The following is a 24,210-nucleotide window of genomic DNA, read 5'->3' as shown; positions in this document are numbered from 1 at the left end:
ATTTTTATGACCTTCATAAACTTTGTAGTTTGCAAACTGTTTCTTCCATTTCATTCAGGAGTAAAATTCCATCATAATGTTGCAATTATTTCTGTCATAATTAATCTGATCTTTTGGTGTAAAAGAAGCTTCTGAGTTTTTGAGACTCACTCTGATTTGTTTTTCTTAATTGAGCCTAATGAGTTGTATCACACACACACACACACACCCCTTAAATTATCCTGCGTTGACTTAATTTCAAATCAACCACTTTTTAACAATCCAGCTGCTAAGGTCTCTTAATTTCAGTAAATGTTAGTTATTATTATGTAGTTAGTTGTATTATCATGGTTCCTTGAGGCCTCAAGCAAGATCAGGGTCCAACTGTGGTAGAGACTTCAGTGGGGCTTAATGCAGGTTCCTTCAATCCTGACCTGTAGTACCCCCGTTATTCCAGTCCTGTGCTCCCCACATACAGGTCTGCCAGTGTAACTCTAGCACAGCTACATAATATTTGTTGTTGGCATGAGGAATTCATTAGAAAGTAAATATTAATGTTTCATGTAAACAAAATTTATCTTTAAAGTGTAATTCCATTCTGAAGAATTGCTATGTAAAACTGAAACTATCTTCTTATTTTATTAAACACTGAAAGTGTACTCTGCAAAAACCTGTGTAGACAAGGCCTCAGAGAATTCCCAGCAGCACCCAGTGTTAAGAGGCACTACCTATTTTTCTGAATTGCTTGGTTTCCTCTAATATTGGGAATGTTTTCCTGAATCCAAGACATATGAGACATATAGCAGAATACTTCCTTTAAGTGTTTAAAACAGTTTCTTAGAAACATTCACCTTTTAATAATAATAAAAATAAATTTAAAAGAATATAAATTGCTCTGAAAGATAGTTTCTCTTATTATTATAAGTCACTTTAACCTTGTAGTTACAAATATTTGTTGCATCATGTTTAAATGGTATTCAGTGTAATTAATCCAAATTTATTAATGTTCTTTTCACAGTTTGCTGTTAAAAACAGATTTCAGCATCGCAGAAAACAGTTCCCCAAAAGAGAACACTGGCTGGACTGGGCTAGTGAAAAGTATGATGTAAGTATCATTTGTGTGTGCATGAGCACGTGTGCATGGATAGATAGATAATGCCTTTCTCCCTTTTTTCTTTTTTGTTCCATCTGCCTTGTTCACTAGTTATGCAACCCCATACCAAATACCGGGGAGATAATGCTGTGTCTGTCTATAGTAATCAGAAGCTAGTGTTCTAGCTAGATCTTACTGCTCTGGCAAGATAGGATGGTTACCATCATGGCTTAATGTAGCTTCAGATTGTCCTCCAGGTATCAGGGCTTTGTGCATGATCACATATCACACTGAGGAAACTCTAGTGGGCTGAACATAAATGTATTTCTCTCTAAGAACAAATATTTAAAATTACCTGGTAGCAGTTTCAATATGATAGCAAGTATTCTATCTCCAGTGTAGATTTTATGGCCTTGATATAAACAATCCAGCTTCAAAATACACTTTGAATGAAAACACACAATATATATGATAACACATGCGAACAATGCACATTACACTAATGAGGATTGTAGTTAATGCCCTATGGACTCCATGGTCAAGAAATTTGTCAGAGAATCCACTTCTAGCTGCAGAATTGTGCTCCAGAATCTAAGCTTACATTAAAAAAAATATAAGGGAGGCAATATCAATGTGGCCTAGTGAATAGAGTACTGGTCTAGGACTTAGAAGACCTGGGTTCTGTTCCTGGCTCTGCCACTGATTTAGAGGGGAGGGATAGCTCAGTGGTTTGCACATTGGCCTGCTAAACCCTGGGTTGTGAGTTCAGTCCTTGAGGGGGCCATATAGGGATCTGGGGCCAAAAAAAAAATCTGTCTGGGGATTTGTCCTGCTTTGAGCAGGGGGTTGGACTAGATGACCTCCTGAGGTCTCTTCCAACCCTAATAAAACAAAAAACAACCTCAGTTGGTGAAATTATCATAGGCCCTTCAAAACCAAGGACCTATAACTATTTACACCAGCTGAGGTTCCTAGCCTTCATGCTTGTGAAAATAAGCTTGAAAATATGTAACTAATGCAGTAATGTGTTGCTTTGCACGGGCCCTTTATTATAATATTGCATTCCTTCATTGGTAATCCATACTGAGTTCAAACTCCTTGTCATGGCTTTTAAAGCCATTCAGCTATTCATCCCCAATCTATATGTCTCCTTTTAGGTGGCCTTCCGCACTTCCTGATGATTTTTCAATGGTTACACAAATCTCAACCTCCCTTCTGTCTCCTCTCTGATTCCTGCCTACATGACATCTTCCATGTAGCCCCTGTTCATTGAAAACGCTCCTCAAAACCACCTTATCGTTCAAATCCCTCTTAAAAATTTGTTTCTGAAACATCATCTATCAGAAATGAGATAAAATAACACAAACTAACAAAAACAAAGTCTAGTTCAATGTAACCATCACATATATGTACAGACCTTACTGAGTAACAGTGGACTTTATTTACATAACCCCTCTTGTCCTTTCTCCTCACACACACCTGCACACGTTTTGTCCGTTTTTGTCCATTTGTTAAAAGACAGGGAACAAAGAGTAGAAATAAAGGGTAAATTTTCAGAATGGAGAGGGGTAACTAGTGGTGTTCCCCAAGGGTCAGTCCTAGGAACAATCCTATTCAACTTATTCATAAATGATCTAGAGAAAGGGGTAAAAAGTGAGGTGGCAAAGTTTGCAGATGATACTAAACTGCTCAAGATAGTTAAGACCAAAGCAGACTGTGAAGAACTTCAAAAAGATCTCACAAAACTAAGTGATTGGGCAACAAAATGGCAAATGAAATTTAATGTGGATAAATGTAAAGTAATGCACATTGGGAAAAATAACCCCAACTATACATACAATATGATGGGGGCTAATTTAGCTGCATCTAATCAGGAAAGAGACCTTGGAGTCATCGTGGATAGTTCTCTGAAGACGTCTGACTCAGTACGGCTATTCTTATGTTCTTATGTTATGTTCTTATCTTCATCTTAATTTAGGCCCCAGTAGTGCAAAGACTTACACATGTGCTTAACTTTAAAGGACTGTAAATAATTCCATTGAAGTCTAAAGCTCTATACACAATCTGTAAAGTTTAGCATGTGTCCAAGTCTTGCATGATCAGGACCTTTGTTTCTAATGTGAATTAAAATATATGAATAGCAATAGTATGAATAAAATATGAATAATAGTAATAGTCTTAGTATATATATATACACACACATATATATATATGTTTTATATATATAAAAAACTTGTGGTTTTGTTGAATTTACCTATTTTTAGCAACTTTTTTTTTTTTTTTTACTGTTCTTCACTATAGAAACGACTTATTACACAAACTAAGATGGTCTTGAGGGTACTTTTCCTGTATATTCCTCTCCCCATGTTCTGGGCACTTTTTGATCAGCAGGTAAGGTAGAAAAAAAGTGTAATTTTTTTGCAAGTACATGTACAATTATATTCAATCATTATATTGTGAAATCAGTGGGCAGAATTTAAATTGGTGATAATGAAAAATGGTACTTATGAATTACACAGTTATTTATATACTGTACCTAATAAGTTATTTTATTTATCTCTCCTATTATACACTAGCTGCTCTTGTGAAGCTTTAAGTGTATGATCAATTAATATTTCAAACATATATATTACAAAATAATCTAAGTTGACACAATGTCAGCAAAAATATTAAAGATAAAATCCTTATCCTGGTTCCAGCTCTTATATGCTGGGTAAAAAAGACCGGAGCAGCATAAAAGGCCTCTAAAAGCCCCAGTTCTGTCTGGGGGAGGATCCCCCCCAGTGCAGACACTGTGGAAGACAGCCATAAAGCTGTCTCCAAAGACCCCATTGCAAGTCTAACATTTTCCTTTAGTAGTTCAGGATCAGACCTTTGTCAAAGATTGGCAGAGGAAAAAGTAATCCTAAGGAAAGTTTTTGTCTTCCTTTATTATTGATTCCCCACCCCCTCTATTCTTCCCTTTCTAAAAAAATTCAGGAGTAACTAGAACAGATTGCTTTATTGTAGCATTTCATTATGACTTTGTTTTATTAAGGGATCAAGATGGACATTACAAGCCACAACAATGGATGGAAACTTTGTAGGTTATTTTAACTTAAAGTTTTAAAGAATTATTGACTTTTCATTTGTTCTTATGCATTTTTTCAGTCTTCTAATGTTAAAATATATTTACCTTTTCTTTTCATTAGGGAGCTATTCAGATCCAGCCAGACCAGATGCAGGTACACTAAACTACATTTGTGATATTTTTACATACTCCTCAAAGACTTTTTTTAAATCACTATTTTAAAAAAGACTTTGGAAAGTGCTTAACTTTTTTTTCTGGATTTTTACATTCAACAGACCGTGAACCCGATTCTGATTGTTGTTATGGTCCCAATTGTAGACGCTGTGGTTTATCCTTTAATTAAAAAATGCCACTTCAATTTCACGTAAGTTAATTCATATGCCTGATTTAATCTTCAGGTGTATTTTAATGATTTATCTTAAAGTGCTATGTTGATGATATTATGACAGAGCAAGCTTTCACTAAGATAAGGAAATCCAAGGAGTAGAACTATTAATAATGAGTTAATATAAAAAGTATTTTATGTTACTGAAACACTTAGGACTTGGCTACACTTGCGAGTTAGAGCTCATAAAGCAGCCCTGGGTGCCCAACTCCTGACCCGTCCACACTGGCAAGGCACGTAGAGAGCTCTGACTCCTCAGCTAGAGTGCTCCTGGTACCCCACCGCAGTGAGTGGAATAACATTTGCTGCACCTTGGCTACAATGCCTGGCATCAGTGTGAACGAGGTGTTGCATTACTGTGCTCTGATTGGCCTCCAGAAACGTCCCATAATCCCCTTAAGTCAAGTGGCCACTCTTGTCATTGTTTTTGAATCACTGCAGGAATGCGGATGTTCCCTTTCAAAGCTCCGTTTCTGACAGCCGGCATGCTTATCTGCTCTGAGAGAAAGTAACCATTACTGTGGAATGCTGTGTGTGAGAGACAGAGGCGGGGTGGGGAGAAGGGGAGTCTGCTATGGTCTGAACTTACAAGACCTCATGCTGACATGCTCTCAGCCCCCAAAAACCCACTCTCTCTCCCCCCACATAAACACAACACACTCCCTGTCACACTCCACCCCACTCCACTCCCCATTTGAAAAGCACATTGCAGTCACTTGCATGCTGGGATAGCTGCCCATAATGCATCGCTCCAAATGCCGCTGCAAGTGCCACAAATGTGTCCACGCCAGTGCGCTTGAAGCTGTCAGTGTGGACAGACTGCAGCACTTTCCCTACTGCGCTCTCCGAACGCTGGTTTATCTTAAAGCACTCTACATCTGCAAGTGTAGCCATGCCCTTAGTTGCAATCATATATACAGCTCTAAGAACAAAGAGAAGGCGAACCCAGCTGCAGGGGGCAAACTACAGCATGGAGATGAAATCCTGCCCCCCTTGAAGTCAATGCCATAAATCCAATTGACTTCAAGAGAACCAGGATTTCACCCTTGGTTTCTTCCTTCCTTCATTCTTTCTTTCTGTTTTGTATTATAAAAAATAGACACATAGTTACTCCTATCTTGCGGGAGTACCTTTTTGCCTCAGAATGGGAGAAGCCAGATATACTTTCTGGTAGATCTTAGACTGCACTTTACGTTGTGAGTAGAGCTGGCCAGGAATTTTTCGATTAATCACTTTTTGTCAAAAAATGCCAATTCAGTGAAAACTAAACTGTAGTAGGGTCAGCTTCAACAAATTTCCTGACTCAAGTAAATGTTAAGAAAAAAAGTTTGGAAATAGAGTGTCAAAGTTAAAAATTTCATTTTTATGGTTCAAAATGACTACTTCTTTCAAAATTTAAACTATTTAGACTGAAAAAAATGTTGCAAAGAAGGGCAAAATCAAAACAAAAATGATCAAAACAGAATATTTTGATTGACCCAAAATGGTAAAAAATTGGGTTTTTTTGGTTCACAAGGATTTTTGAGATTTTAACTTTTTGCCCAGAATCAAGACAGGAAAATTTTTTGAACTCTCAAAAATATTAATGGAACATGAAAACCATTTCCTCACCAGCTCTAGTTGAGAGTGTTACTATGTATACCTTCCTGTAGCACCATCTGTTACTAGCAATATAGCATGGATAGGAATGCAGTTTGGAAAGAAGGAAAAGGTTCATTGGCTGAAACAACTAAGGGAAAAGGGTACTTTTTTCCACTGAGCTAACTCAATCAAGTTGGCTTAATAGGGTTTTCAAGTGTGTTAAGTTAGCTTGATTTGAGTTAACTCAATTGAAAAAAGAGCTTTCCCCTAAATTTAGATAATTCTATACACTATAAAATGGGTCTCCCATTTTTAGGAGTCATTCTAGGTTAAGACTCAGTGGCAGGAAGACATAAAATTAGGCTAGAATTCATCCAGATGCTCTCTCATAACTGAGTCTTAGGAAGGGGTGATTCATTATAAAGAAGCTACATGAATTTTGTAACTGGAATTTTTTAATTAATTTTTTAATTAATTTATTTTACAGGGTTTCAAATTAAAGTTCCTTGTTTTGGGTATTTACAGTATATTCCTGAGTTTTTTTCCTCTGATGCTCTTGCTTTCCTCATTGATTTTATATAAGTCTGGAACCCACGTTTCTAGTACTACAACTGTAGTGTGCCCAACAAACAGTCACAACTGATGTATGGGCATTATTGACAAATTTAGTATCAAATAAAGAAATGGTAAGAGAAATTTAAAAATCAAATTTCCTGACTGTACTGTTCTTTTCTGACCCATTTATTACATTTAGCTTTTATCCATTTATGAAAATTGTTGTGGGAATGTGAACTTTCCCTATTGCAAACTTGCTGGCCCTCCCATCCTCTTCCCACTAAGATTTTGATTACATTAGAGAGGTAGAACCTTTTATGTTCTTTCCTGGGAATGAAAATTTTACTTGGCTCCTTCATACATAGGCCCTCCACAGCCATTATTTGATGCCATAAATAGATAGTTTGCCCTAGACCAGGGATTGGCAACCTTTGGCAGGTTTGGCTGATCACAGCTCCCATTGGCCGTGGTTCGCCGTTCCAGGGGGGACGTCGGGAAGCAGTGGCCAGCACATCCCTCAGCCCGCGCCGCTTCACACGTGCCAAAGATTGCCGATCCCTGCCCTAGACTGACTTTTATTGCCATGGTACTAAATTTAATAATTTCTTAAAATGTCATTAGACCTAAAAACCATATCTCTCTGAATTTTTTTTAGTTCAGTACTTTCCAGATTTGAACATAGTAGTATATGCATAATAAGTAATCTCCCTTTTGTACAGGCCATAACTATGCACTTCTGTAGCTCTTTTTATTCTTTGCAGCCTTAAATGGGTTAAGTTCCCTTTCTGAGTAAATCTGACTTTTTAGGTCAACTGTGCAAACCTAATAATTGTTCAGATGATGGCTAATCATAGAAATGAGCCATATAGATCTTGAGCAACAGATTATTAAATGGACTAGAGATGTAATTTCAAGGAGTCTAGATTTCCCTAAATGGTAACTGGGAACTAACACTGAGATATGTAAGGCTTAAAAGGGTATTTTCTGTAACCATATCAGTACTCACAGGGTAATAATATACTATCGATAGTCATCTTAATGTTCTCCATAATGAAATGGAAACTCACAGCTGAATTTTTGGATTAATACTACTCCTAACATTCATGTTTTTTGTTGCTATACTAGGCCCCTGAGGAAGATTACAGTTGGTATGTTTCTTGCATCTCTGGCTTTTGTTGCTGCTGCACTGGTACAAGTGCAAATCGATGTAAGTTAAGCCGAACACAACCAAATGATGATATTGCTATTTAGCTTTTTAATTACTATACAGATTTTGGTGAGAGTGCAAATGGTCCAAACCATGGCAATTAATCATTTCTTTCTATACGAATTAACCAAAAATGTTTTTATAAAAAAAAAGAGGGAAGGGAACGTATTGGTATATGTGTCATGGAATGTAATGTGATCTATGATAAAATTAATAAGCTAGAAGAGTTCCTCAGCAGCGTATTCTTATCTGTTTTTGTTATGGGTTTTTAATTTTAATTGAAGTTCAAAGTTTAAAACCAGAAGACTTAGTTTTTTGGTTTGTTGAGGAACTCATTTGCATATCTGACCTTTTTGATTTGTTTTGAGTGGAGGGTAAGTGTGACACAACCCCAGCGCTATGTGATGTCACAAATTAAGAGTGAAATGCTGTTGATTTACTGTGTGAATCCATTGGAATACAATGAGTTTTACTTTCAACACTGCTTGTTAAAGATAAGATTAAAGGGCTAGATCTTCAGCTGGTATAAATAGTGTAGTTCCATTTTGCTTTATGTCCTGTTTTGAGAGGAGGGGGGACTTAAATAGCCCTATGCTGGCTTCGTGCCCAGGGATGAACTTCGCCCAAAATGATTAGCTACCTATAGAAATTTTAAAAAAGACCAGAGAGCATTTTTGTATAGTGATATATGCGGACAATGGAAAAGAGATAACATTAAAAGCTAGGTAGGGTAGTACTTGTGGGAAAGAAATGAAAATGCATATGGCTCTACCAAATCTCAGTGCACACAGGTACAAAGGCCATTTTATCCACTAATATGGTGGCTTCTTCTTGTCAGAATGGGTTGGAAGTGAAAATGAAGCCTGGTTTCTCTCTTTGGCCTGATACCTTCCTGCTGAAGGGTCCCACTTATGGCTACACCCTGGTTAGTCATCATCTGTTGTAAATGGGACAGAAGATAGGATGAAAGGGAATTCAGAAATATGGCCTGTTGTAGACTGTGAGAAAGCCTTGGAGCCCCTGATGCCTGTACCCTGAGTCCTGAAGGGTCCTGATGTTGACAGCAAACCACAGAAGGAAAATGGATAATAGGTGTATGGGGTTGTGGAAGTCTTGCTGAGAAAAAAGGAGTTCCTTTTCTTAGGCTTTCTAGTATAGAGGGTGAGGAAGCATACGGAAAAATGTTGTCACCATATGTGTTAATCACAGGTGTCATGCAAATGTCAATTTTATTCATAAGTACTAAGGTCATTGTGATTATATTATATATTATATTATATTATATTTATTACTTACTGTTTAATTTATTTCACTCTTTTTCACCAAGAAAACTCTTCCAAACTTCCCGAAAGAAGGGCAATCCCAAATCAAAGTAATAAATTTAGGCACTGATGTTGCAAAAGTTGACATTGGTCCTGGAGTTGAAAATATGTCTGTGGAATCTCTGATGGCGGTAAGAAAGAGTAATGATTAGAGTTGGTAAAAAAAAACAACAACTTATTTTCTCAATTTTTCACAAGTTTTTTTTTAAATGTTTTGTTTACTGAAAATCTGCATTTTAGTAAATGAAAAAATTGATAACCATTTCAACGATGTTTTTAAAAACTTTTTAATAAAAATTTTGGAGAAAAAAGTCACTAATCATTTTGTAAAAAACCAGCTTTCTTACCCAGTAGCTACACCTTCCTAGTGTGACAACAAACCATTGATAACTACTCTTGAGTGTGGTCTTTATAGCAGTTTTGAAGCCACCTTATAGTAATTTCATCTAAACCACATTTCCCTAGTTTACTTATGAGAATATCATGTGGGACTACGTCAGAAGCCTTACTGAAATTAAGATATATCACATCTGCTGCTTCTCACCTATCCACTAGGCCAGTAAACCTGTCAGATAAGGAAATTAGGTTGGTTTGACATGATTTGGTCTTGACAAATCTATATTGGCTATTACTTATTACCCTATTATCCTCTAGTTGGTTACAAAGTTGATTTTTAATAATTTGTCTCAGTATCTTTCCAAGTATCAAAGTTAGGCTGACTGGTCTATAATTTCTTGTGTTTTCTTTGTTCCCCTTAAAGGCCGCCCATGTGGGGGCAGGCAAAAGAACCAGTTTGCCCTAAGCCCCCTCTTGGAGAGGGGCCTCCCCAAACCAAGTGGTTTTGCAACCTGGTGCACATGGTCACAGTACCACTCAGTTTATGCCCAGCCACCCCTCCCTCATGACAGAGGGTCAGCTGGGCCAAACTTGAGTGGTACTGCAGTGCCATGCTTCAGATTGCAATGCCTGGTGCAGGGAGCTGAGCCCATCCCCACGGGACAGGAGCTGCTGCTGCTGCAGGGTGAATGCAGGACAGGCTTGCTCTCCAACTCCCCCTCACACACTGGCCTCCCTTCAGTGTTTTTGCACCCTTGGTTTAATGATTTCTGTGGCTGCAAATTTTTTGGAAGGGTGGGGGCCTCAGTTTCAGATTTTGCCCTGGTCCCCTTTTTAATGATAGGTATTATATTTTCCCTTCTCCGGTCCTCTGGGACCTCACCCATCATCCTCCATGAGTTCTCCAAGGTACTAGCTAATGGTTCTGAGATTACTTTAGCTAGTTCCTTAAATACCTTAGGTTGAATTTCATCAGGCCCTGGTGACATGGTCAAACCCTCCCCTTCCCTACACACACACATAACCTGCACAAGGATCCTTTAATTCCCAAACGCTGGGCTCCTGCTGCTAGTCCTGGAGGGGCTAGGGAAGGACAGGACTTCCTCTTCCTCTGCATGGGCCACTCCCAAGGTTGGGTCAGATTAATCTCTGGGAACCTTCCCTGAATGCAGGAAGCTCCATGGTTGCTGGCTGGGAATCCAACTCTGAAAGCAGCAGCGCAGAAGTGCGTGTCACATGGTATGGTATTGCCATCCTTCCTTCTGCTCTGCTGCTGGAGCAGCAGCACAATATCCCCCACAGCAACCCCCCAGTATTGGAATTCACATAATTGGTTCATTTCTTCCTTCACCCAGACTTCAGAGTACCAAGAATTTCATTCACAGCAGTATGTGGAAATGCTGATAATTTTCCTTCTATTTCTAAGTAAATTTGTTGCTCCCACCAGATGTTAAATTGATACAGAGGAGTGAAGTTCTCTGCTTAACCATGGTACAGGTACAGCACCAACAGAGACAGTGCAGGATTTTCCACATGGCAGTGCCAATGTGCCTCAACCTTGTTCTGAAGGAAGCATTCAACGATAGTGCAGCCTCCATACCATACAGTCTTTGGATTGTCTGCTGAGACTTTCAACAAGGATGTTAACCAGTATCAGTTCTTATGGAGGTTTAGCAATGCAGAGATACTTCCTTTTCCTCACTGTATGAGTAGGGCCCTACCAAATTCACATCCATTTTGGTCAATTACATTGTCAACGGATTTAAAAAATCATAAATTTAATGGTTTCAGATATTTAAATCTGAAATTTCATGGTATTGTAATCGTGGGGGTCTCAACCCAAAATGGGATTGTGTGGGGGTGGAAAGGTCTGTGTGAAGAAAGAAATGAACCAAAACCATTTATGGACAAAATGATTACAGTGGTTTTAGATGCAGAAAAATGAACAAAAATCTTCAGTGAGATTTATGAGACATGTATGAAGTACCAGAGACCATGTGCAACATACCTAATAAATTTCAGAACTCTTGAGTCAGCAGGATTCTGATAAATGCATAGATAGAGTCACAGTTATGTGAATATACATAGCAAATGTTCTTTCTTTCTTTTTTTTATATAGACAAACTATCTGACATTTGACACTACTAGCTTAACAGGAATGAATATAGCCTACGGAAATCAAACCTTAAATCAGTCTCTTAATTTTCTGGGAAAAGAACGTCATACTCTTATACTAAAAAATACAGGTGGCATCCAAACTGAATTGGTAAGCTTGTTTAATTCCTAGTTAGTATACCCTTCCAATCTTCTTAAATGGAGAGTTTTAATCTCAAGTGAAGTTTAATGTAATTTAATATATAGTTTAAACATTTCTGGATAAACATAAATAATTTTAAATGGATGGTCTTAGTTTCATGCTTCACAACAATCACATGTATTAACAAAACTCTAAAGATGAGACTTGGGGGCAGGTCCACAAAAGGGACTTAGTGCTATTGCAGCACAGCTATGATGCTGTAACTCCGGTGCTTCCTACCGTGTTGGCATGGGCTTTTCCATTGGTGTAGATAAGCTACCTCCTTGAGCAGTGGTAGCGAGGTTGGTAGAAACATTCTTCTGTTGACTTGCTCACATCTACCCCAGGGATTAGATCAGCATAGCTACGGCATGCTGGGATGTGAATTTTTCACAATCCTGAATGATATAGCTATGTTGATCTAAATTTTCAGTGTTGACCAGGCCTCCACGATACAGCACCTAGCATTGAGGTGCCCTGTCACCTCGTGGAATCCACAGCCCCGAGTTAAGCAACACATCTCCCTATCCCGTGCATAGGGAAAGTAAGACCCTAAGAAAGGGATTCACAAAAGTCAGCAAGCTGATTGCGGGGGGGGGTTGCCCAAGCTAGTCAATAGGAAATGCCAGAGGTAGGTGCCCATCTCTGGATGAGCAGGAGGCACCTCCCTCTGCTAAAGATTCACGGCCATGAACCATCGCCTCGATTTAGGCGCTTAAGTCAGACCTTTGTCACAAAATAAATAAATAAAAATTAGGAGGTGGTAGTGCCACTTTTAAGCCCGGTAGTTAGACCACTCACCCAAAATGTGGAAGCCCATGGTTCAGTTCTCTCTCTCTCTGCGTGAGCTGGAGCAGGGATTTGAATGCAACTCTCTTATGTTCCACATGAGTGCCCCAACCACTGAGCTATATACTATATAGTCTTTTCTTGAAGCTGTTCCACTTTTTATGAAATACTTAGCCATTGGAGCAGGGATTGGAACCTGGGTCTTATAAGTGAGTGCCCTAGCGGGAGTAACAATGACTCTCTCTCTCTCTCTCTCTCTGGCCCAATTAATATTTAAATATTTCATACAAGGTGGAATGGCTTCAACAGGAGAGGTTGAGAGAGGCCCATCCCAAAATACTGTATAGCCCAGTGGTTAGGGTAGTGAGGTAGGAGTCCTGTGTTCAATCCTTGCTCCAGCTCATGCATAGTGGGGATTTGAACCTGGGTCTCTCCCATATCCTGCTTTATTAAGTGGAAGGGGAGCACTGGCATCACCTCGTCTTCTGTTTTGTTTGGGGTCCAACCTGGTAGACAGCCTCTGAGAATGCCTACCAGATCAGGCCCCACAGGTGAGATATGTGGGGTATCCTATTGGGGCTGAGGTGTGAGCTGAACATTAGGATTAAGGTGTCTTAGCATGTGCCCACCAGCAGAAAGTTAGGTGCCATGGGGACTTCACCAGTGGAAATTTAGTTGCTTATAGAGTTAGATGGCAGCTGAAGTTATGAGGATTTAAGTTTTGTATTTAGGCACCAAAAGTAGTAGTTAGACACTGGCCTAACTCTGTGGACCCTTGGAGTCTTATTCTGAAGTAAGAGATAGTGGATATTGGTACATAATAGTGCACATCATAGCATATCAAAGATACCAACACAAATATCTTATTAATGATAATTGTCTTTTCCACTAGCTGCTTGATGGCCTTACATCAAAGTCAGAAGATGGAAAAAATCAAATCAGGTATTGTTAATAAACATTTGCTTTACTTCAGCTGAGTGTTAAAATGGCATCTTTATAGTCAATATCTTGTTTCTGCTTCCTGTGCATCTTCAACCTGAATCTTCATTTGTTACTGAAAAAAACAGGTTTTAACTTATTGACTCATCTGGAAAGGGAGATGGATTCTGTTTTGCTTCTTGCATCAGCTATACATTTTTAAAGAGAAGAGAAAATGTCATTTAAAAATGATCAAAATCTATTCAAATGAGATGGGGGAGGAAAATTATTTCAAATATCTGTTGCTTTGCCAGCATATAATGTAAAGAATGTTAGCTTTGTGTAAGTTTTACTTATGTTGTCATGTTTTATAAGGAAGTATTATATTCTTTTTATTTTGTAAAGATTTATAAACAATTTGGCTTCAACCATCAACATCACAATGGGTAGTACTTATCTTGCAGATGTGAAGAGTTTTTCTGCCACCAATTATACATCCTTTACAAGAGGCGTGTAAGTATTTTGCTTTACCTTAATCCAAAGACTTCCAGGAAAAAAATAGTCTTTGTCTTCAGAAAAAGTACATGGAATTCATGGTATTATTATGTAAGTACAATTAATTCCAGAGTTATTTAGATTAACTTCTTTGTTTTTCAGAAAAGAGATTGTTGTTTTTGGAGACAATTCACTGACTTGCAAAAATCAGTCAATACCATTTGGATATGGCAGTGCATACACTATTGTAATTCAAGAGGTAAATTGCCAGTGCTGCTAGAAGACGCAGAATAACTTTTGTGTTACATTACTTTTTAATTTTGTTTTAATTGCCATTGAACAAATTACCTGCTATTGCTGAAATATAAAATAACTATATGGACTTATCTCATATATTAGAATATTTTATCTTAATGTAGTTTTAATAAACTATAAAAATAATAATGGAAGTAATGGGTTGCATTCTGAGTCAAAATACGTATGGTGAATCAGTTAATAATGTAGGGGTTCTAGTTTCTGCCTAACAGACTTAAAAACCTGGAGTCTGGTCAGATACCCAGGGCTTAATGGTCTTAATATGGACTCAGTTACAAAATTACCACTAATTTAAAATTCTCTATGCACTGTTGATTTATTTTAACATAGATAGGAGGGTTGCTCCCCGATGAAAATCTCATAGCATATTTTTATCTTTAGAAAACATGCAACATTTTCATCATTGTTTTTTAATGTACCATTTTCATTATTATTATTTCAGTGCAACAACAACAGACTAGAACTCAGATACGTTGAAGATATCCAACCCAATACAGTTCACATGGCTTGGCAGATCCCTCAGTACTTCATTATGACATGTGGTGAAGTGGTCTTTTCTGTCACTGGACTGGCATTTTCCTATTCTCAGGTAGGAGGTTTCCATCAATAACATTGGTATTCCTGAGATATGTCTTCACCTTTTACTGATGAATGTAATAGTTTTACCAAGCAGACAGAAAAACAATTAGACTAATCACTAAAGAAAAATAATCACCACCACCATCTATGCGAATCAGAAGTTGCCAGATTTTTTGTTGGCGTAAATTAGCATTTTTCAATGACTTTTGTGTTGATTTCAGACTATTTGATTTACAGTAGCTGATGATCTGACCACCAGTCTTCAGGTCATTCCATCATACAAACTGCCTGCCAATGGAAACTCTTGGCACCAGGGCTGTACTGCTTCTTGTTATGGAGCTAGCTCTGGGTGGGGAAAAGCTAAAAACAGAATGAATAGATACTGAGACCTTGTCTACACACATCCGTTGTGCTAGTTTAATTTAAATTGCTTTTTAAACTCCGGTGTGGACACTCTTATTTCAGAGTGGTTTATTTTGTTTTAGCTTCAAAGTGTCCCTTGTCAATTTAAGCTAAAACAAAACAAATCTTATTTAAACTGAAATAAGAGCCTTTTGCATCAGTTTAATTGTGTATCACTTTGTATCACCCTAAATAATTTCTCTCCCCTTATTTTTAAGACACTCCAATTTATCTCACATATTAGCCATGAGTGCTTTTTCTTTTTTATGTCCTTTTCCTTTCATTCTGATGAATAGTATATGTACTGTAACATGTTGTGCTCATATACTGTTGTGATGGGTACCTTATAAGTACCTAGACAGATATAATTTGATTTGTTATTGTGAACTCTGATTTCAGCAACAATTTTGTACCCAGTGAGTTTGAGTCATATGTAAAATATGCTTGTTAATCACTCATTGTACACAATAATTGCAGTATTATAAGCAATACTGGAAATTTACTGCTTCCACAATCTTTCCCTGCCCTTCCCACAATTCTTTAAATAAAAAACAGCAGCATTTCATAGAATCATAGACTTTAAGGTGAGAAGGGACCATTATGATCATCTAGTCTGACCTCCTGCACAATGCAGGCCACAGAATCTCACTCACCAACTCCTGTATCAAACTTATGTCTGAGCCGTTGAAGTCCTCAAATCATGGTTTAAAGACTTCAAGGTGCAGAGAAAATTCCAGCAAGTGACCTGTGCCCTATGCTGCAGAGGAAGGCAAAAAACCCCGAGAACCTCAACCAATCTGCCCTGGAGGAAAATTCCTTCCGACCCCAACTATGGCCATCAGCTAAACCCTGGGCATGTGGGCAAGACTCACCAGCCAGACACCCAGGAAAGAATTCTATGTAGTATCTCAGATCCCATCCCACCTAATATCCCATCACAGGCCATTGGGCATATTTACCGCTAATAGTCAAACACCAATTAGTTGCCAAAATTAGGCTATCCCATTATACCATCCCCTCCATAAACTTATCAAGCTTAGTCTTGAAGCCAGATATGTCTTTTGCCCACACTGCTCCCCTTGGAAGGCTGTTCCAGAACTTCACTCCTCTGATGGTTAGAAACCTTCGTCTAATTTCAAGTCTAAACTTCCTGATAGCCAGTTTATATCCATTTGTTCTTGTGTCCACATTGGTACTGAGCTTAAATAATTCCTCTCCCTCCCTGGTATTTATTCCTCTGATATATTTACAGAGAGCAATCATATCTCCCCTCAGCCTTCTTTTGGTTAGGTTAAACAAGCCAAGCTCTTTGAGTCTCCTTTCATAAGACAGGTTTTCCGTTCCTCGGATTATCCTAGTAGCCCTTCTCTGTACCTGTTCCAGTTTGAATTCATCCTTCTTAAACATGGGAGACCAGAACTGCACACGGTATTCCAGATGAGGTCTCACCAGTGCCTTGTATAACGGTACTAACACCTCCTTATCTCTACTGGAAATACCTCGCCTGATGCATCCCAAGACCGCATTAGCTTTTTTCACAGCCATATCACATTGGCGGCTCATGGTCATCCTGTGATCAACCAATACTCCGAGGTCCTTCTCCTCCTCTGTTACTTCCAACTGATGCGTCCCCAGCTTATAACAATAATTCTTGTTATTAATCCCTAAATGCATGACCTTGCACTTTTCACTCTTAAATTTCATCCTATTACTATAACTCCAGTTTACAAGGTCATCCAGATCTTCCTGTATGATATCCTGGTCCTTTTCTGTATTGGCAATACCTCCCAGCTTTGTGTCATCCGCAAACTTTATTAGCACATTCCCACTTTTTGTGCCAAGGTCAGTAATAAAAAGATTAAATAAGATTGGTCCCAAAACCGATCCCTGAGGAACTCCACTAGTAACCTCCCTCCAGCCTGACAGTTCACCTTTCAGTATGACCCATTGTAGTTTCCCCTTTAACCAGTTCCTTATCCACCTTTTAATTTTCATATTGATCCCCATCTTTTCCAATTTAGCTAATAATTCCCCATGTGGAACTGTATCAAATGCCTTACTGAAATCGAGGTAAATTAGATCCACTGTGTTTCCTTTGTCTAGAAAATCTGTTACCTTCTCAAAGAAGGATATCAGGTTGGTTTGACACGATCTACCTTTTGTAAAACCATGTTGTATTTTGTCCCAATTACCATTGACCTCAATGTCCTTAACTACTTCCTTCTTCAAAAATTTTTTCAAGACCTTGTGTACTACAGATGTCAAACTAACAGGCCTGTAGTTGCCCAGATCACTTTTTTTCCCTTTCTTAAAGATAGGAACTATGTTAACAATTCTCCAGTCATACGGTAATGAATCTGAGATTACAGATTCATTAACTTTTTTTTGCTATTGGGTTTGCAATTTCATGTGCCAGTTCCTTTAATATTCTTGGATGAAGATTATCTGGGCCCCCGATTTAGTCCCATTAATCTGGTCAAGTTTGGCTTCTATCTCGGATGTGGTAATATCTACCTCCATATCCTCATTCCCATTTGTTATCCTACAATTATCCCTAAGCTCCTCATTAAAGACCAAGGCAAAGTATTTGTTTAGATATTGGACCATGCCTAGATTATCCTAACCTCCACTCCATCCTCAGTGTTTAGCGGTCCCACTTCTTTCTTTGTTTTTTTCTTATTTATATGGCTATAGAACCTTTTACTATTGGTTTTAATTCCCTTTGCAAGGTCCAACTGTACATGGCTTTTGGCCTTTCTCACTTTATCCCTACATGTTCTGACCTCAATAAGGTAGCTTTCCTTGCTGATCACTCCCATCTTCCACTCCTTGTAGACTTTCTGCTTTTTCTTAATCACCTCTCTGAGATGCTTGCTCATCCAGCTTGGTCTACAACTCCTGTCTATGAATTTCCCCCCTTTCTTGGGATGCAGGCTTCTGATGGTTTCTGCAACTTTGACTTGAAGTAATTCCAGGCCTCCTCCACCTTTAGATCCACACGTACTTCAGTCCAATCCACTTCCCTAACTAATTTCCTTAATTTTTTTGAAATAAAAAACCCTAGTCACAGATCTATTTTTGTTTATTCTTCCATTTAGTTTAAACTGAATTAGCTCATGATTGCTCGAACCAAGGTTGTCCCCTACAACCATTTCTTCTATGAGGTCCTCGCTACTCACCAAAACCAAATCTAAAATGGCATCCCCTCTTGTTGGTTCAGCAACTACTTGGTGAAGGAATCCATCAGCTATCGCATCTAGGAAAATCTGAGCCCTATGATTATTACTAGCACTTGTCCTCCAATCTATATCTGGGAAGTTAAAGTCTCCCATTAGTATTTACTTAATTTAAAAGGTCTCTATCCATATCCAAATCAGATCCCGGTGGTCTATAGCACAACCCAAGCACTATCTCAGGGGAGGCTCTAGTAGCTTTCTTCCCCAATGTGATTTTTGCCCAGACAAACTCTGTCTTATCCATTCCATCCCTTATTTCTTTACAGTCTACTTCATCATTGATATACAATGTTTCCACCACCTTTGCCTTTATTTCTGTCTTTCCTAAACAGCACATACCCTTCAATACCTGTACTCCAGTCATGACTACTATTCCACCATGTTTCTGTTATCCCTATAATATCCGGTTTCACTTCCTGCACCAGTAACTCTAGTTCCTCCATTTTGTTACCTAGGCTCCTCGCATTGGTGTACAAACATCTTAATTTTTGCTGTTTGGCTTTGCTCACATTCTTTACCCAGGTTAATATTAAGAATCAGCTAAACTTTGAAGATTGAACATGAACCTACATAATCTACTTTTATAAGATGTGTTAAAGTGCAAAGCAATTCAATTAAATATCTTGTTTCTGCAGGCACCTTCCAACATGAAATCGGTGCTTCAGGCAGGCTGGCTGCTGACTGTGGCTGTTGGTAACATCATTGTTCTTATTGTGGCTGGGGCATCAAAACTCAGTGAGCAGGTAAATAGACATTAGCACAAAACTGTATTGGTATAGTGTATTCTTATGGCTTACTATATCAGTTCAGTATACTATACAGCTATGGTACAGGGGAGAACAATCATAGATAAGCCTCATAGCCTTCTTTTTGCATCATTTCGTTACTATGGTGGATTTTTAGTTATTATAACAACAAGACAAGAGCATGTGATTAAAAAAAAAAAAAACACACTAGCTGGAAGAGAGTCATTGAAACCCACAGTCAGCCATGCAGAATTACCATTGAGTGACCTCAGGTCAGATGTAAAGGCCTCACTAGACCATATGAAGAACACTGAGAAAATTTGGTAACTAACATTATCACACAAGCTGTTGTGACCTATTTAGATAAAGTCTGTGTATACTATACAGTACACACTGACCAGATTTTCTGGGTGCTATATTAAGATACAGTTCTGAGGAGGGGCTCCTTCATATCCTTGGTTACATACCATGAAGAGTCGCTTTCCTTACTATATGGGAGAGAGAGAGTTGGTGGATTGGAGTTTGGAGCACCTGCTTAAGATTCTGCTGGAACTCTCTAGTTCTTCCAAGATTGATTTTAAAACTACTCTTCTTTTAAAAAAATCTTATTAGGAGTTCCTGCCAGCTGTGTCCCCCCCAAGCTTTTTCTACTCTTAATTCCTGCACTGTTCATGAAACAGGCTAGTTCAGCCCTTTTGAAAGTTGCAAATCATAGAATCATAGAAGATTAGGGTTGGAAGAGACCTCAGGAGGTCATCTAGTCCAACCCCCTGCTCAAAGCAGGACCAACACCAACTAAATCATCCCAGCCAGGGCTTTATCAAGCTGGGCCTAAAAAACTCTAAGGATGGAGATTCCACCACCTCCCTTGGTAACCAATTCCAGTGCTTCGCCACCCTCCTAGTGAAATAGTTTTTCCTAATATCCAACCTAGACCTCCCCCGCTGCAACTTGAGATCATTGCTTCTTGTTCTGTCATCTGCCACCACTGAGAACAGTCTAGCTCCATCCTCTTTGGAACCCCACCCCCCTTCGGGTAGTTGAAGACTGCTATCAAAACCCCCCCCTCCCACTCTTCTCTTCTGCAGACTAAATAAACCCAGTCCCTCAGCCTCTCCTCATAACTCATGTGCCCCAGCTCCCTAATCATTTTCGTTGCCCTCCGCTGGACTTTCTCCAATTTGTCCACATCCTTTCTGTAGTGGGGGGCCCAAAACTGGACGCAATGCTCCAGATGTGGCCTCACCAGTGCCAAATAGAGGGGAATAATCACTTCCCTCGACCTGCTGGCAATGCTCCTACTAATGCAGTCCAATATGTTGTTAGCCTTGGCAACAAGGGCACACTGCTGACTCATATCCAGCTTCTCATCCACTGTAATCCCCAGGTCCTTTTCTGCAGAACTGCCTCTTAGCCAGTCGGTCCCAAGCCTGTAGTAATGCATGGGATTCTTCCGTCTTAAGTGCAGGACCCTAAAAGAGAAATTACTACAGTGACCAGGAGGAGGGGAAGACTACTCCTGCAAATGGTAGAAGCTCAACTGGGCTAATGGGACAATAATAGGGCAGCCCAGGAAAAATATGTTTTTAATCTCTACCCACCAGGGTTCCTCTGCTATCCACAGATGAGGCCCACAGAATCCCTTTCTGCCCTCCCATTATTTAAAAACCTCTACCTTCAGAGTCACTGTTCTTCTGGCCGAAGAGGACTAGGCAGGATCCCTTCAGAAAGTATCAGTGCCACTCTAATTAGAAGGCTTCAGTTCAGGGGGGGAAAATGACCCCCTTCTTAAACGTGGACTTTTATGACGTTCCTGACCCCTGCTAGGCTGAGCAGCAAGAAAACAAAACATGATTAATTAAGGTTTTCCACTCTTGAGTACTTATTTATTTAATTAATTTGTTACATATTTGTATTACTGTAGTGCCTAGGAGACTTCTTCATGACCAGTGTTCTATTGCGCTAGGTGCTGTACAAACACAGAACAGAAAGGTTGAGTGAATGTGAGGGGTCGAGTTTCACTCACTGCAATCAGTGAAAGCTTTGCCATAGACTTCAGTGGGAATAAGATCATGCCTCTTTAGCTCCCACTAGGGCAGTGGTTTTCAACCTGTGGTCTACGGACCTGGAGGGTCCACAGACTATGTCTAAGATTTCCAAAGGGGTCCACATCTCCATTCGAAATTTTTTAAAGGTCTGCAAATGAAAAGAGGTTGAAAACCATTGCACTAGGGTAAATACAGTTCTAGACAAAGAGAACTATATAGAGATTCATCTGCAGTCAATCAGTAACTCTACAGCATCACCTGGAACAGACTGCAGAGCCTTCTCAGCGTGCCCAGACTTTATACTTTGGTTTATTTTTAGATGTACATGAGATACCTGGACAGATCTCAAAAGTCCAAAGTAATTTGGGTAGCTAGTCCCTTCTAAAGCCACATCATAAGTGTGTGTGTGTGTGTGTGTGTGTGTGTGTGTGTGTGTGTGTGTGTGTGTGTGTGTGTGTGTGTGTGTGTGTGTGTGTGTGTGTGTGTGTGTGTGTGTGTGTGTGTGTGTGAGAGAGAGAGAGAGAGTATAGATAGACAATAATTCTATCTTTTGAACCAATTCAGGAATGTCTGTTTGTTTACAGTAAAATAGCATTATGATAGTGAACCACAGAAATGCCTATAGATAAATAATGTTTGTTTCTTTACAGTGGGCAGAATATGTGCTGTTTGCTGCTTTACTGATGGCAGTTTGCATTATATTTTCCATCATGGCTTATTTTTACACCTATGTGGATCCAGTTGAGATTGAAGCCCAACTTGATGAGGATGAAAAGAAGAAAATGGAAAATGAGAAAAGCATTTGTGAAAATGGAACTGGGCCTATCTCTCAGAGTGAGATGTAAAGATGAACTCAGAGCTTAATGATGTAAATTTATGGCATCCCATTAACTACATCCACAGTAAGAGGAACTGGAGTATCCTTAACAACCATTGGATGGGCTCTCTCATAGGAAGGGGGGAAAGAGCATTGCTCATTTAAAATGCAGACCCTCCTGAGGAGCAAGATCAAGAGCTTAGTCTTTTGTACAGAACATGATACTCTAAGAAAACTCTGGAAACTTGCTCCCAGCAGAATTTGCACTTTAAAAATGGACCTGAAGCTTAAATCCCAAAGCATTAAAATACTGAAATTGCACTTGACAGTATTGAAGAGTTCCTGTGATGAAAAGATGTATTATTTTTATATTGTATTGTAATTTTATATTGTGAAAAGGAAAATATTGCCAGAAAATATTAATTAAAGCCAAGCCGTTTGCACAGCCCCAGCAGCCCACTATTATTCAGGAGCAACTAGTCAGTGGAGTTTTGAAAACCCTTTTTTAAACTGCCTTACAAATAATGAATGCAAAAATGCATGGATTAATTATAGAAAGCTGTATATACTGTATATGTTACCAGTTAGTATTGCACTACAGACCCCTCCAACCCACCTGTGCACTCTATCTACCCATTTAACTACTGGTAACTTTAACCAAATATTTTAGACTCAGATGGCCACCAAGATGAAGACAAAGGAGAATGGAACTCTGGATGAGCAGTAGCATCTAAAATAAAACTCACACAATAACAAAATAATGTAGTTTGAGGTGTTTCTTTGAGCGGGAAAAGGAGTTGAATATAGTGTTTCATGCTAAGGAAGAACTTTAGACCCCTACCTTACTTGGAGTGGATTTGTCAAGATGTTACGACAGGCTCCTCTGCCAGCCTCTCTTTTGCCCACTAAGTTTACAAACAGAAGCAAATAGTTCCCATTGAGGACAACATCTTCTGCCCAAAGTGTTGTCCTTAACAAATATAGCACTTATTTGCAAACTGTTAACTCTTTTCTTTTAACTTTAAAGTAATAGTTAGAAAAAGTATGTACAGATAAGTATACACAGGTACATCATATGCTACTCTAATAGGCATGGAGTTAAGTATATGGGAAGCATTCAAATAGGATAAGAGGGATAAATCTTCAGTGAACATGTGAAGAATTGGCATTTTTTGCAATTTTAGGTTGGCCAAAAGACTAATGAGTGGGCTTCTTGGTTATTTGGTTCTGAGGCAAATGATTTATTTTTAACTTGCTTTGAAAAGAGAATATAATATTGCAATGCCAATTGGCAAAAGTTGTCATGCTCATGGTGGGAGTGGGGACAGGAAGAGTGTTACAGTATAGCAGAATGTTCAAGAAGGTAACAGAAACTTGCTTCATTATCTGATCTCAAAGATCTACACAAATCTCATCTAAAACAGAAAAATTGCAGCATATTTTTCGTTTTCATAAAATACATTTAATTCAGTGAGAATCACGTACATTTTATCCCTATTCTTCTGTGAAAACATTAAGTATCCAAGTTCACTTCCTTATTTAAATTAGAGATGAGTTGACTTATATAACAGTATTAGCAGAAAATTTTCAAATAGCTTGTTACGCACACAACTATGACAAACAATGCAGTTAGACTTTACATCAGCCACAAAGCATGTACTACACTACAGTAACTTCATTTGAAGTATGAGTATCTCACACAAATGTTTTCACTGGTGGTGCACCAGCTATCTATCCTAATAATTTACAATAAAAACAGAATAAAAAAAAAACACTTCTTTTTTCCTGTTCCACCTTCTCTGCAATCTCATGTCATAATGACTCGCTAGCTGATAAAAGAGATCTGGATACCAGGCTTTGGATCTAATCAGTATTGCTGCCTAAACATCCAGATGAGTCACTATAAAGTGACAAGTGTTTGTCTCTGCCTCCACAGGGTTTGAATGTCCAGCCCCTGCTATCCCAGGTTAAGAGTGCAAGAACAATTTCTGAAGTTGACTTGTCACTGTCTGGTAGAATATAATGCTATTTAGACCACTAG

General features: G+C 38.8%; 1 protein-coding gene across 2 annotated transcripts in view; it reads left to right on the top strand.

Moving 5' to 3' along the window:
* The window catches only part of SLC15A1 (solute carrier family 15 member 1), a 48,316-nt gene extending 25,442 nt beyond the window's left edge, over positions 1-22,874 (top strand). Inside the window, exons 10-24 of one of the 2 annotated variants that reach the window (XR_008443161.1) lie at positions 998-1,084; positions 3,374-3,463; positions 4,110-4,154; positions 4,264-4,296; positions 4,418-4,506; positions 7,789-7,870; positions 9,198-9,323; positions 11,648-11,794; positions 13,506-13,555; positions 13,937-14,044; positions 14,189-14,285; positions 14,784-14,930; positions 19,194-19,301; positions 22,003-22,269; positions 22,840-22,874. Coding sequence is in view for 1 of the 2 variants with exons in the window: in XM_054012507.1 (XP_053868482.1) it covers positions 998-1,084; positions 3,374-3,463; positions 4,110-4,154; positions 4,264-4,296; positions 4,418-4,506; positions 7,789-7,870; positions 9,198-9,323; positions 11,648-11,794; positions 13,506-13,555; positions 13,937-14,044; positions 14,189-14,285; positions 14,784-14,930; positions 19,194-19,301; positions 22,003-22,197 (1,404 nt within the window). In the remaining variant the exon portion in view is untranslated. Of the gene's footprint in view, positions 1-997; positions 1,085-3,373; positions 3,464-4,109; positions 4,155-4,263; positions 4,297-4,417; positions 4,507-7,788; positions 7,871-9,197; positions 9,324-11,647; positions 11,795-13,505; positions 13,556-13,936; positions 14,045-14,188; positions 14,286-14,783; positions 14,931-19,193; positions 19,302-22,002; positions 22,618-22,839 lie in introns of those variants that run through there. The other variant, XM_054012507.1, reaches the window with a different exon arrangement.
* Positions 22,875-24,210: the final 1,336 nt, after the last annotated feature.

The sequence above is a fragment of the Malaclemys terrapin genome, chromosome 1, assembly GCF_027887155.1.
Source record: "Malaclemys terrapin pileata isolate rMalTer1 chromosome 1, rMalTer1.hap1, whole genome shotgun sequence".
Classification (NCBI taxonomy): domain Eukaryota; kingdom Metazoa; phylum Chordata; order Testudines; family Emydidae; genus Malaclemys; species Malaclemys terrapin.
The sequence above is the reverse complement of the archived record's forward strand: the minus strand, read 5'-3'. Positions and strand labels throughout refer to the sequence as shown.